Consider the following 15,304-nt stretch of genomic DNA (forward strand, 5'->3'; position numbering starts at 1 on the left):
GGGGGTGTCTGTCAACTGCGATTCTGGAAGAGTCGGGTAGTAACTGTCCCACTTGCCATGGTTCCATTGGTCAGGACAAGCTGGGGTGCAGAAGTCTGTTCACAGGCCTTGCTCATGCAGTCTAGCAGTTTGGAGCAGATGCATCTCAGAAGACAGAGGCCTGGGGAAGGCGAGGCAGATCTCAGCAGGGAGGCCCACCTCTCCACCAGGCTGTGGTCTGCTGGGAGCTCAGTGCCCATTCCTCTTTCATGTGGCAGAAGGCGGGCCTGGGTAGGTAAGAGGCCTTCACGGCCCTGGCTATCTTGTATGGCAGTGAGGGGCTGATCCTCACCAGGGCTCAGAGGAGTCTGAGCCCCTCTTGGTAATAGCAGTAATGTGGCTATGAAAGGTGTGCTGCTCAGTCATTAAGGAGAGGGCCACAGCCTCCCCTTCTTGGACTTTTTATGCTTGTTGTTTTGATTTTCACTCTTAAATTTAGATGAAATGATTTTGCTTTTTGTCAGGACCAGCCTTTCTAGCAAAGTTCTTCAAAGAAAGATTTTTTTCATGCATGTTTGTAATTCTCTTGTAGTTTGACTGTAACTTCTGGCTATTGGCATGAGTGAGCTGTTTCCTGCTGCACCTGTCCACCCCTTCTCCTTCCTTCCTTTCTTTTTTTTTGAGACAGAGTTACACTCTTGTTGTCCAGGCTGGAGTGCAATGGCACCATCTTGGCTCACTGCAACCTCTACCTCTTGGATTCAAGCGATTCTTCTGCCTCAGCCTCCCAAGTAGCTAGGATTACAGGCATCTGCCGCCATGCCCGGCTAATTTTTATTTGTGATTTTAGTAGAGACGGGGTTTCAACATGTTCGCCAGGCTGGTCTTGAACTCCTGACCTCAGGTGATCTTCCCATCTCAGCCTCCCAAAGTGCTGGGATTACAGGTGTAAGCAACCACACCCGGCCTCTCCTTTCTATTTCTCTTCCTGCCTGGGGTTTGGCTAAGGGTTGTTGGTGTACTCCTAGGCCCAGTTCCTCCCCCCACAGAGTAAACATGTATACTTTTGTCAACTTTTAGATCCTAAAGTTGAACTTTAATGAAACTGTGTCAGGTAGATGGGGGTGTAGAGGCAGTGATGAAATGGGTACACCTGTGCAGACAGATGATACTTGAGAGACGCAAGGCTGAGATGGCACAGTGAGTAGGTCAGGGCAGTGCAGTGTGTGGACGTGAGTGAATGAGAACATGTGTAAGTGAGTGTAAATATGTGTGAGTGCGCCTTCAAGTGTGAGTGCATGGGTGGTTATGAATGTGTGTGTAACACTTCTGAGACCTCCAGTTGTGCAAGTGTGCATGAGTTTGTAAGTATGAGTGAATATGTGTAAGCATGAATGCAAACTTGTGTGTTTATGTGTATAGTGTGTGAGATGCATGTGTGTTTGTGGGCATCAGTGTGTCACATATGTAAGTGTATGTGAGGGTACATACGTGTGCATTTGTGGGTTTTTTTTATTTTTTAAGTAGAGGCGGAGTTTCTCCTTGTTGGTCAGGCTGGTCTCGAACTCCCGAACTCAGATGATCTGCCCGCCTTGGCCTCCCAAAGTGCTGGGATTACAGGCATGAACCACTGCACTGGCCTGTTCCATTTGTGTTTCTTTTGGAAACAATGGGTTTGTCTGAAGGATGTTAGTAGGCAGTGGCTTGTCCTCAGCTCTTTCCAGGAAGGGGCCTGCTCCTGCCCTGCCTCCCGGCTTTGGGACTGGGTAAGGGTTCCACCAGGAAGTTAGCCCGGTGAGAATGAAGATGGCTTTCCCCATGCATTTGTTTGCTTTCTTCCCTCATTCTCCCTTCCTCCCCACAGCACGTGCTTTGATTTTTTTTCTCTTTTATTGATGATATTTTTAACATAGCAAAGAAAATACGTTTTTTTCTGTGTACAATGAAGTTCACCAACACAGCAGTCAAGTTGCACACTGTAGCTTCAAGAGGTTAATTAAAAAACCCAGAACCTAGGAATCAGATTTGTCTTATTCCGATCTTTAGAAGGGAAGATCTTTAAGAATGTTTCAAGATTTTATCTAACAATTTCACTTGGTTTAATGAAGCCTGATCCAGAAATATGGTTAACTTTTTCATTTAGAATGAAAGCTGTGACTTTCAGATATAGCTGCGGGCTCCTAACCGCAGTAGCTGACAAAGCCATGACCCTGCAGGAAACCAAATTTAATTTCTTTCCTACCAGGGAATGTGACCCACAGGAATTGTTCTTCCTGCTCTACAGGCAGTCTGTACCTACTTGTGACACAAGCTGACATAACTGTCAAAGGCCATGCTGAAAGAACACTTTGTTTAGTCTGTTGCAATTTGTAATCAGATAACGTCCCATCAGTCCCCTCCAAATATGGTAAAAATGTTAACTGTCTTTAGGAGTGGAGGAAATTTTTGATAACTTTCTTTAGTACACACGATTCACACCTGTGCATTCGCATTTAAACTATTTTAGAAAACGGTGGAAGCATGTTCTTTTTTTCCATCTGAGGCAGAAAGTTAGAGTTGTCAGTTTGAAATAGGCAATGTGAAAAATCATTAATGTGTCCCTATATCCTGTATAATGTGACATCGGTTGGTCGTTCTGTCATCCTTACAGGAAAATAAAACCACACTCAATTCATTTCTTTGTACCAGCCCCTGAATAATGTCCTCTTCAAATATATGATAACTTGTTTGAACAGGTTGCATTCGGAAAGCTGGCAAGCTGGCAGTTCTCTGTGGGTAAGATGATAGGAGTGGTAAGGAGAGAGAGGTTAAGCCTTTGCTTCATTCCAGTCAACAGCGTAGAGTGGATGGGGAAACTGAGGGCAAGTTACTTTGCCTTTTCATTGAAAGTTTATCCCCTTTTCTATTTACCTCTGTGTACGAGTGGCATGCAGCCCGGTGCGGTGGTTCATGCCTGTAATCCCAGCACTTTGGGAGGCCGAGGCGGGCGGATCACCTGAGGTCAGGAGTTTGAGACCAGCCTGGCCAACATGGCGAAACCCCATCTCTACTAAAAATACAAAAATTAGCCGGGTGTGGTGACACGCGCCTATAATCCTAGCTGCTTGGGAGGCTGAGACAGGAGAATCATTTGAACCCAGGAGGCGGAGGTTGTAGTAAGCCAGCATCACACCATTGCAGTGCAGCCTCGTCTACAGAGCGAGACTCTGTCTCAAAAACAAAAAAAAAAGTGGCATGTTTATCAAAGGGATGCTGCATCTCTGTCTGCAGATGCGTGTGTAGCGGGCACACACAACACAGGATGCTGTAGTGTGAGCCTTCCTCGTGTCCTTCCTCAGCTTGAAAGGATGATGGTTCATGTTCTGACATGCCATGGGCATTGTCTGCACCGCTGCACTCAAAATGACATTAAATATAGGTCAAGTGGAAGAAACTCCTTAAGAGAAGGCCGGGTCAGCACTTAAATAATTTGACCATTGGTGCTCAGAAGTTACTCTGGTTTTTCTCTCATTGAGGGAGTTTGGTTTTTGCCCCACATTTAACAGTAGGAGCAAATTTCAAGTAGAAGGATGTGAACATAGAGATAGGAAGGTTTTTGTGTGTCTTTGTTAATGTAAGGCTAGCAGCTGCTGTAACAGATCTTGATTCCCGTGGCCTAAGCTTTTTTCCTTATTAATACGGCCGTCTGATGTGTGTGTTGCTCAGCAGGTGATACCCTTCCAGGTGGTGATTCAGGGACCCAGGCTTGCCTGAGTTGTGCTGAAGGTTGTCTGCATTCCAGTGTGTGTGCGCGTGCATGCGTGTGTGCACACTTCTGCTCACATTCTATTAGCTAAAGCTCAGAGAGCCACACCCTAAGTGCAGGGAAAGCTGAGAAGTATGTTCTGCATGTGACTTCTCTGGAAGAGGAGGAAAGGGATTTGTTGATGGTAGATTATTGCCAGTGATTTTCACACTTCACCCGCATCAGATTACCTGGAAGCTTGTTAAAACACAGCTTCCCGGGCTCCTCCCCCAGAGTTTCTGATTCAGCAGGGCTTGGGTGAGGCTCAAGATTTCCCGTTTCCAACAAGATCCCAGGCTACCTTGTTACTGCTGGCTTGGGGATCACACTTTGAATAGCCTTGGTTCTGACACATTCTGGCGTCTTCATTTATTCATGCTGTTCATGAGAACCAGAAATAGCTTTATTTATGAATGACTTGAGAGGTAAGAGGGAAGAAGGGTAAAGTAGATAGTAGTCTCGGCCAGGCCATCTGAAATGTTAAAAATAATTCAAAGTGGATGATTTCTTAGAGGAGCTGGAGCTTTGGAGGACTGCGACCTGGGCAGTCATGTGCTAATGAGGTGGCAGCGCCTTGTTCCCTGGCAGGAGCCATAAGTAGGGCCCTGTATTGCCAGGTAAGGGAGCTTTCAGCTTCGTCATCTCTGTTGGAGCAGGGAGGTTTGGAGAATGAAGTTTGTAAGTAGGTCCCGGAGATGCGACATGGAGAAGTTACAAGGAAGGACTTAAGTGAGAATCAAGGGTTTGTGCTTGCCGGAGGAGACCCACGCCTGGACTTTGGACACCGAAGAGTTGGACTGGATTTTAATTTCTTCAAGTCTCAGGATACTTGTCACGTGGGGATAACATCTAGTCTGTTAAGTTGTTGTGAGAATCAACGAGGTTAGAGATTCGTAAATGTTCCTGATTGGTGGTGCTTCTAGGTTAAAATAAACATCTAACATTAATTTTTTAAGTGGTTTGTTCCAAACAACCTCATACATACTTATGTCTAAACAACTCAATAGCTATTTGAAAAAATAATACGTATCAATTGAAAGAAAAATATTTTAATTTCTTAAATAACCGCACTTACTTACTAATGGGACATGTGTACCTGTGGGTACTACACAGCTTCTCCAGCCTTGGAACCGTACCGGACAGGGCTGTTCTCTTTTCCTGTTCTATGTCGATGTCTTTTTAATCACAGCACCTGCTGAAACTTTTTGCAAAAATATGATGGCATCAAAAAGAATGCAGTAGTGAAAGGCAATATTAAAACTGTGAAAGCTCCCTGAGTTAGTAGTACAGATGGTATCTGACCTATGTTGAATCTCGCCATGTATCCCTCAAAAATGTAAAAGAGATTGCATCTATCAGTTCACTGTATGACCCGGGTGCTTTGATGTGTGGATGGAGAAACGCAGGATTTAGTAGGGTTTTCTTTTCTTTATTCATTCCTTTCACAAATGTTAACTGAGTAGCAGCGAAGTATCAGGCACAGTGCTGGGTGCTGTGGGGAGGAAAACACTTTTCACCTCCACAGAGTGTGGTTTAGTGGGGAAAACCAGACACTGAATCAGATAATCACACAGATATAGACTTCCGCTGGGGCCGGTGCCATGAGTGAGCATTTCAAGGTGCTATAAGAAAGAATATTTGACCTAGTCAAGGGAAGTTAACATGGCAAGAAGGGGTAGGAACCATATTCCAGGCAGGAGGAATAGCATTCTGGGCAAGTGTTTTTCAAACTATCAATGGTGAAGGACCTGCTTCCCCCTATCCGCCAATGGCACTGTTGTTGATTCTTGACTGGTATGTAGCGTGTGTGGACCACATGTGTTTGACAGTATCTCAGCTGTTGAGACTTGTCCAACTGATCCATGCATTTGAATACTGAAACAAAGCCAAATGCAGGAAATGTTTCCAAAGGCTGCAGTGGACTGGTAGCAGTTTGTAGACCATTAAAATGTGTAGACCACAGTTTATAACCGCTCCAGACAGTGAGAACAGCATGTGCAAAGGTCCTGTGGTAGGCGGCAATTTGGTGACTATGAAGGAAGAGAGAAAGACTAGTGTCAGTGGAAGATGAAGTGAGAAGGTGGAAAAGTCAGCGGGCCTGGGCCTCAAGGCCACAGCAAGAATCTGAGGCTCAGATGAAGACATTTCCATCCTGGTGGAGAAGGAGAAGTTGTCTTGACACTACTTACTAGGTAATAGCTTGAGAAAATTATCAGGCCAGACATTTGGCTACAAAGATGCATTGTGTGATTTAGGCAAATGGCAGTTCTCCTCCTTTTACCATTGATGTAGAGTTCTGTGGCATTTCAGCCTCCCAGAGCAGGGAGGATCCTTGCCTTGGTGTGAGTGGACCTGCTGGAGTGTGTCCAGGTGGTCACAGAAGCACCTCCAGTTCCCTGACAGATGCTGCCAGGTGCTCAGGCTCCTGTGGTACCCATGCCACTGGCAGGAAGTTGGAGACCATGCTTGCTGCTGCTATCTGGGTGTGAAGCTACCTCTCCTGGAGGCCTTGTGAATTCCAGCTGTTCCTGTGAATTCATATGGAGCATGTTACAAGAGTCTGTGTTGCAGTCTGCTGGTCTCTGCCATTCTGAGGTTTAATGGTATCCATGGGTACCAGGTGAAGAGTGGGCATGGCACAAATCCTGAGTGGACCTGGCCCTTGCCCACAGTGCCCCATTATGAGCTCCGTTCTGATTTAAGAATCCAGTGCTCTCTCCCTGCTCGGGCTGACTTCTGTGGGCATCTGGGAGGGACTTTTAGTTCCAGCTTCATGCGTCTGGAGTCTCGATGTTGACTTCGGATCACTTTGCTTTTCTGCCTTGCTGTGCAGAGGAGGGTAGGAGAGAAGAACGATGACCTGTCGTTTCTCTGTGCAGGTACTTCGTGCTGGATTTCGAGGCTGGCATCCTGCAGTATTTTGTGAATGAGCAAAGCAAACACCAGAAGCCGCGAGGAGCCCTGTCTCTATCTGGAGCCATAGTGTCCCTGAGCGACGAAGCTCCGCACATGCTGGTCGTGTACTCTGCTAACGGAGAGATGTTTAAACTGAGAGGTGCGTCCTTCTCCCGGTCACTTTGCAGACAGGCCTCGTGGGCTATGTTTATTGTTGCCATGGCGATGGCGTTCTTGTTTGTCGATTTTTTGTTTTTTTTAATTACCGTTGACAGTTTGCTGTGTGGGGAGGACTCTGGTGACACACATTGCCCTTCTTATCCCTGGGGTGGGGAGATGGAGCTGACATTAGGAATGCCTCATCCTAATTAACTGAGGAATTAAGAACAAAGGAAAAGTGAGTGATTGCCAAGGCAGCACGCCTTAGGACTTTGAAGATCTTGAGTATTAGCTCAGTATGTTTTCTTTGACCTAATAGTGTGACTCTTCACTCTAGTGCCCTGTGAGGGCTGTGCTGTGAGGGCTAAACAGGCCCTCTAAAGGTCCTAGTGTCCTCCCCGCAAAGTTTCTCTAGCACCATTTCTTAGTAAAGTGCCCCTTTATTTGAGTTTTATTCAATCCACCGTAGTAGAGCCTGGTGAGAAGCCAACTGGAATGGAGTTAGTGACCCTTTGCATGCTTCCTTCCCTTTTCTTTGCTCCTTCAAAACGGATATCTTTGCTTTAACAAAGAAAAAAAGAAAATAAATACCTGCCCAGCATCCCAGAAAGGAGGATGACTTTCCAGGGAGTCCAGCATTCACCCTCAAGACACATCCGTCTCACAGAAATGTCAGACTTGTAATAAAATTACAGTGTAATTTGATTGCTAGATCATTCCACCAGGATCTGTTATGGTTGCATTGCTGTGATTCTTCTGCCACTTCTCTGCTAATAAAATAATGAAACAGCAAATCCAAATGCCCACATGTGCACATGTGCGTGCACATGCGCGCACACACACACACACACGCACACACACACACATGGATATGCAGAGTCTATATTATTTATCAAGGCCTGAGAAAAGGCAGTATGTATTAAGTATTGAGAGGTGGTTGAAAATTCTGCCTTTTTAATGTAACATTTTCTTTTGACTAAGTAAGAGCTAAGTACAAAGAAACGGCTGCTTGCTCTCTGCACTTGACCGTGACTGGTTGCCTCTGCCGAGTCTGACTGAGGGACTAGGTTCCTCACCTCGCAGCCCAGTTTTCACCATTCTACTGCCAAGCTTTACTATCCAAGAGATAGAATAAACTAATGTTTATTATCCATATACAAGTCATATTTCAGAATCTATAAAACAATCCAAAAACCTATGAAGTAAAAATGTCTATAGTTGACAAAAATTTTTCAGGGATGTGATAAGATTCATGTTCTCTTTTGAGATTCATGCAGTGTGGATTCCAGCTGCCTAGATTTATATGGTCCTTGGCTTCGCTTTGCCATTTATTGCTTAATAAATTGTCAGTGCAGAAACAATAGCAGACGAAAAACTCAATGGCACTTTCCACCCTGCCTGTGGTTTATGAAATGACACAAACCCATGCAAAAGAAAAATCCACTAATTTGACAGTTGAGCAGTTGAGCCATCTTATTTTGCCATGGAATCATTAACATCCTTTGGATTATTAAACCCTACGTTTTTTTAGAGGGCAATTTTAATAGCAAATATAGAGGTTTTATGATCTGCATGGAATAGTCGCCAGTGCTAAATTTAACTAAAACTTAACTATAAAAAAGTCAAGGTAAATTTTCGCACGTATAAGGCTTGTCCTTAGCCCATCCCACAGGTAACTGGCTGTCGGTGTCTCATTTCACGTTACCTGCTCGTAGTAGGAGTTGGACCATGATGTCATGAGACGCACAGCTTTTGGGAATATTTTTGATGCGAAGCCTTTGGCCAGTACTGTCACAAACTGGCAATTCTTCAAGTTTACTAAGGAAAGATACCCTAACTTCTGCAAAACCCTTTGTCTTTGGAAGTTTGTTTCACCTGGCACTCTGTAAATCAGACTTGCGCAATAGGCCTCTCGATAGACGAATCATTTGGGATTTGGAGGGGCCATCTTTATGCCTTAAGTGGGACTAAGCCAAAGAATTTCCAACTTGGTAACTCAAGATTTCTTCTCTTGAAAGTTTGAGCTGAAGTCAGGTTTTATGGACAAAATGACACTTAGTCCCAGTTTTTTAAACAGTTATGATTTCCAGGGAATCATTTTTTGCTTTTCGTAGTCAACCTTTACAGCTAATATTATAATATTTATGCAGTTAGTTATGTGGTTAAATTGATGATTTAGGTTTCATTAGAGCCTGTTATATGCCCATGATATTTAAGAATAACTTTTTATATATATTATTTGAGAGAGAGGGTATAGCTGGAAGAACATGGCTATACAATATGACTACTTGCACGTTAACGTCTCCGTGGGGGAAATTTGAGGCTCTCTAAGGCAGCAGTTGATATCTTGCTCTGTCCAATCGTGAATCTTGGAGAACACATATTAAAATGGTAATTCAGCTGCATGCTTGTTTCGTAAATGCTAATAACACCACAGTACAGCTCTGGTACGTAGCAAAGACCCTGAAAAAGTGCCCTTTGCTGCTCATGTTAAGCTACCCAAGGTTAGAGGCATTTGAAAACGAGCATGTGGTTCCTTCCCTGCTGCCTTTTTAAAGAAGTATAGAAATGATTTTTTCAGAGGAGATTTAAAAAATGGCAAAATTATTCTTATAAAGAGTATTTCAGAATCCATTTTTCATATGGCTCAAGAGAGGATTTTCCGCGGAGATTCAGTGCAGTCTTTTGGTGTAAGTTCAGGCCGCTTGAGAACGTGGTGATCTGCGCTCACTGGCTTCCCCACCTTCTCTCTACCTTTCACTCCCCACCCACTTAGGTGGGTGTAGAAATAAGTTGGATGTATTTTGGGACAATCTCTGCAAGCCTTTCTTTGTCTGTTTTCTCTATTTTAGCTGCTGATGCAAAAGAGAAACAGTTTTGGGTGACTCAACTTCGAGCTTGTGCCAAATACCACATGGAAATGAATTCTAAGGTAAGTAACCATTAGAAAGGAAGGAGGCATTCAAATAACTTGCGTGGCTTTCAGCCCCATTATTTGTTTCTATGGGGAAGATGTTTTTCATGTTATTTTTAAAGTTACCCGCTGCAGTGGAATTCCTACTTGTCCTGCGGCACATAAATTTAAAGCCAGGAGTAAAGTAGTAGGATATTCTCGTAGGTAGAATACAAAGGCACACAGACATCGTAGGAACCGAATCTGGAAAGTCACTTTTTGCATTCTGTTGTCAATTTAGGCAGCTGTTAATTGGTCTGTTGAGACGCTCTAGTGGGTGATTTCATTTTGGACGCAGAGTTGCCAGATTTACAGTTTGTGAATACTTGTAGCCGTCACTGATCCTTAAATAAAACTGAGACCCCGAATTGCTTATGGACTTTGCAAGGAGCTTCTGCATTCCTAGTGTATAAAAATGTTCTCGGGTAATTTGGCATCCAAGCATGCTTTATTTTCTCCTGCGGATCCTGTGTTAGGTGTGCAGGGGGTAGGAGGTGGGCATTTTCATGGATTACTGTGGAGGATTTGCAGTTGTTATAATGCAGGAAATAATTTCCAAATATTTGTTAAAATTAATGTTCTATGGGGTACTCCCTTAGATCGTTAGTTCAGATATAGTTATTGTTATCTAACTGCTATCTTTTTCCATATTCCACGCATCTGGTAGAAAGATCCATACTTCAAACTTCTGATAATTCCGTATACTAGAGCCTGCCTGCTCTCTGGGTCCGGGTCTTGTGAAATGTCTTAGATATACCTCGCAGTTCTGTCTCCAAATAGAAACTAAAATAATTTCTTCATAATGCTTTTTTTTTTTAAAGAGACATCCCCTTTTTTCCTTGACTTGCTTATGATAGTGGCACTTACCTGTCATGCCTTCCTTAACTTGCCCTAAGCCGAATCTTCAGGAACTGTAGGTACGGCCCTATTTCTAATGCATTTTCCCCCAACTGGCCTTCTTTATTTTCTAGGAATTATAGTAGGAGTTCTGGACATTTCATTGGTACTTTATATGCACCTGGGCAGTGCAGTTTGTTTTTGTCTTTTTATATGTATCTTTTTACTTTTTATAAACCAGAACAGAAGAGGATAAAACTAAAAGGACTTATCCCCACCTATTGCCATATGTGCTCATTAGAGATAGTCGCTCTTAACCATTCTTGCTTATCTTTCTAGTAAATTTAGGCATGTGTTAGTATGTCTCGGCATGTGTATGTGTATATATCTGTATATATACATCTGTTTTTTACATAAATGGGATCACGTGCATACTAGTTTCGTTGTTGTTATTGTTGTGGTTTTGAGACAGAGTTTCACTCTTGTCGCCCAGGCTGGAATGCAACGGCGTGATCTTGGTTCACCCCAACCTCTGCCTCCCAGGTTCAAGTGATTCTCCTACCTCAGCCTCCCGAGTAGCTGGGATGACAGGCATGTGCCATCATGCCCAGCTAATTTTGTATTTTTAGTAGAGATGGGGTTTCTCCATGTTGGTCACGCTGGTCTCGAACTCCTGACCTCAGGTGTTCTGCCTGCCTCGGCCTCCCAAAGTGCTGGGATTACAGGTGTGAGCCACCGAGCCCAGCCTCCCTTTTTTTTTTTTCTTAATAATACAGTTTTGAGATCTTTTTATATTAGGCACATGGATTTACTTTTAGTTGCTCTTAACTATTCTTGCATATCTTTCTAGTAAATGTAGGCATGTGTTAGTATGTCTTGGTATGGGTATGTGTTAATATCTGTATCTATATATATACATGTTTTTACACAAATGGGATCACATGCATACTGTTTTGTCTTTTTTTTTTTTTTTTCATGCTTAATATATTTTGAGATCTTTTTATATTAGGCACATGGATTTACTTTCACTCCTTTTTGTGTGGCCAGATGGTGTTCTTAGGAATGGATGTCAGTGCTTTATTTAAGTCTCCTACTGATGGAAAGTTAGGGTTGCTTCCTTATTGTTATTGTCACATATAATGCTGTAATACGTGACATCTTTGCGCATATATATTTATACCTCTAGGTGTATAATCTATAGGGTGAATTTATACCAGTGGAATTGCTGGATCGTAGAATATGTCTTTGGAATTTTCATAGACGATGCTAAATTGTCTTGTACAACAGTTGCCCTTATTTTTCCTTCTGCTATTCTGTGTGAAAGGGTTTCTTCCTCCCTCTCAGTAACTGGGTGTTGTTAACATTCAGCTTTCTATATTCTCACAGATCAAAAATGGATCCCTCATTATGTTTAATTTCATGTCTAAAATCATGACTGGGGCCAAGTATGTCTTCAAATGTTTATTGGCCATTTAAAAAAATAATATGGACTGCCGATTTATATCCTTTACTTGTTTTTCTATTGAGCTCATTTTTTCTTCTTGATTTGCAGTAGCTCTTTGTGGACAAAGGATTTATTTTTTTGGCCTGTCATTTGTACTGTTGATATTTTTTCCTAGTAGACAATTTGTATTTTGAATTTGAATAAAATTTTTGCTATGTGGAATATTTAAGTTTTTGCAGTCAAGTTTATGAATATTTTTATTTTTGGCTTTTGGTTTTGTATCGTAGTTAGAAAGGGCCTCTCTGCTGCAAAATTATGAAAATATTCTTCACTGTGTTCAAGGAGTTTATAGGTTAGTTATATTTGAATCACTGATTCATCTGGAATTTTGGGAGTGGGAATTGAGGTAGGAGACCAACTTTAAGTACATGAATATTTTAGTGAATCATTGTAGAGAAGAAAAATTGAAGGCATCCTAATGGTAGAAAAAAAAAAAAGAATTTGAAGATTCTTGGAAGCAGAATTTGATTTCCTGATGTATTCTCAGGTTAGCTTCAGGGATACTGACTCATCTATTAATATTAGAATCAAAATAAATAATAATTTAGAAGTTTAGGCCTGGAGAATTCTTATTTGAGAGCTGGAGATGAAAGTGCTATTACCACTCATTTACGTGCTAGCCAGCATGATCAACCAGGGAATAATAATTTTAAAACTGTGAATAGACCTTATTATTCAGCATTATCAAATTCAAGGCTGCTTAAGCAGAAGTTAAATAGCGAAAACAAGGATAGGTTCAATGTGAATGTAAACTTGATGTCTAGTTAACTATATTATAGCTGCTTAATTTGCATCATGGATTTTAGGAATATATGCCAAGCCCTACTCTTCACTATGTTTCTTCTTTATTCTCAGCAGATCAGATCCCTTCACAGTAGACTATAGAGAATGCTTTCCCTACAGCTGCTTGGAATCTTACCTTTTAAAAACTCCTAATGTAGTCTGGGCATGGTGGCTCACGCCTGTAGTCCCAGCACTTTGGGAGGCTGGGGCGGGTGGACTATGAGGTCAGGAGTTCAAGACCAGCCTAACCAATATGGTGAAACCCTGTCTCTACTAAAAATGCAAAAAAGTAGCCAGGTGTGTGGTGGCGGGTGCCTATAATCCCAGCTACTTGGGAGGCTGAGGCCGGAGAATCACTTGAAACTGGAAGGTGGAGGTTGCAGTGAACCGAGATCGCGCCACTGCACTCCAGCCTGGGTAACAGAGAGAGATTCCATCTGAAAAAAAAAAAAAAAGCCATAAAACCTCTTATGTAAAATCATGTTCAGGGTGGGGAAAAAAAATTATGTTCCCTGGAACAAATATTGGGCAGGTAAGATGGTGCTATGATTCAAACTCATTTTAGTAAGAATACCGGGATAGCCAGATTCATAGAACTCTAGAGCTGAAAAAGGCTTTAAGGTGGGCCCAGACAGTGGTTTCAAAACCCAGACCTGCCTTAGTCGATACCTGATGAAGTTTTCCCCAGTCTGGAAGTGAAATGAGCAAAACAAGGAGAGAATTATTCCCAAAGACAGCTTTATTCAAAATAAATGACTGCTCTTCTTTTCAAAAATTGTTACTTTGCTTTTGGATGGTTAAAATATTCTTCCTTTTCATTGTAGAAGATAATAGAATATTAATTGCATTTTTTTAAAATTGAGGTTTATTAGAGTATAATTTGCATACAATAAAATTTGCTCCTTTCAAGTGTAAAGTTCAGTGAGTTTTGACAAATGTATAGAGTCATGTAATCACCACTGTACTCATAATTCCACACTGTCAGCAAGTTCCCTCATTACCTGCTTTATGATCAAGCTTCTCTCTGACCCCTCAGCAACTGGCAACTGCTGATTGGGTTTTGCTTTTTCTAGAATGTTCTATAAGTAGAATTATATGGCTTTTCACATCAAACTTGTTTTACTTACAAAAAAATTTTTTGAGGCTGGGTGTGGTGACTCACACCCTGTAATTCTAGCACTTTGGGAGGCTGAGGCAGGCAGATTGCTTGAGTCTGGGAGTTCAAGACCAGCCTGGGCAACATGGTGAAATCCTGTCTCCAAAAAAATACCAAAAAAATTAGCTGGGCATTGTGGCGCACGTCTGTAGTCCCAGCTTCTCAGGTGGCTGAGGTGGGAAGATTGCTTGAGCCCAGGAGACAGAGGTTGCAGTGAACTGAGATTGCAACACTGTACTCCAGTCTGGGTGACAGAGGGAGACAGTGTGTCAAAAAAAAAAGCTTTTGAATTTCATCCATGCTGTTGTGTGTATCAGTAGTTGATTCTGTCTTCACATTTTGGCAGAAGTATGGTACTTTTTGTTCTTAATATTCTTACTTGCAAAAATCAAAAGTGTGAATAACCCTAAGTCAATTCCCAGACTTAAAAAAGCAAAAACATCTATTGGCCTTTGAAATTCAGAGGTCTGGCTATCTCACCCAGCCTCCATTGGTTTATACACAAGGAAGGCCCAACCAGGAGGCTGTGTTGCTAGGACGGGAACCTGGGTCTCCTGCTCTCTTGTTCTTGCTCTGACTCTAGCCTCACGGATGTCAGTTAGGGCTACCATGTGCTTCCCTCTGTGGGTGGTGGGGCCCCTTCTAGGACAGTTTCTGATTCTGGATGGACAGAAACTGACAAACAGCTGACAAAATCCCCCCTTTTCTCCATGTCACATAGATTGATCCTGTGGCTTCCAGTGTTAGTTGAGGTGGAGTCACTGGGGTATGGGATTGCTCTGCTAGGAAGAACAGAACACATACTTCCCCTGAAAACACAAACAAGAAAACAAAACTTCCAGTCTTTAGTGCATTATAAAAATTAAAGCAGCATTGAAGGGGAAAGAGCCATTAAGATCTTTTTTTTTGGAGATGGAGTCTTTCTCTTGTTGCCCAGGCTGGAGTACAGTGGTGTGGTGGCAGTTCATTGCAACCTCTACTTCCCGGGTTCAAGCTATTTTCCTGCCTCAGCCTCCTGAGTAGCTGGGATTACAGGCACCCACCACCACAACCAGCTAATTTTTGTACTTTTAGTAGAGACGGGGTTTCATCATGTTGGCCAGGCTGGTCTCGAACTCCTGATCTCAGGTGTGATCCGCCGGCCTTGTTCTCCCAAAGTGCTGGGGTTAGAGGCATGAGCCACTGCGCCTGGTCAGACCATTCTTATGAGAATCTACTTGTATATAACTTTGAAAGTCTCAACTCAAATGCAAG

The 15,304-nt window shown here is 42.6% G+C and overlaps 1 protein-coding gene across 2 annotated transcripts in view; it reads left to right on the forward strand.

Annotated features, from left to right (window-relative positions):
• Positions 1-15,304, forward strand: part of OSBPL10 (oxysterol binding protein like 10) — a 334,921-nt gene that overhangs the window by 95,055 nt on the left and 224,562 nt on the right. For both annotated transcript variants that reach the window (XM_064378585.1, XM_064378586.1), the window contains exons 2-3: positions 6,643-6,818; positions 9,670-9,749. In XM_064378585.1, coding sequence (XP_064234655.1) covers positions 6,643-6,818; positions 9,670-9,749 — 256 coding nt within the window. The remainder of the gene's footprint in view (positions 1-6,642; positions 6,819-9,669; positions 9,750-15,304) is intronic.

This window comes from Aotus nancymaae, unplaced genomic scaffold (genome assembly GCF_030222135.1).
Source record: "Aotus nancymaae isolate 86718 unplaced genomic scaffold, 86718_ANA_hifiasm-v0.15.2.pri h1tg000019l, whole genome shotgun sequence".
NCBI classification, from domain to species: domain Eukaryota; kingdom Metazoa; phylum Chordata; class Mammalia; order Primates; family Aotidae; genus Aotus; species Aotus nancymaae.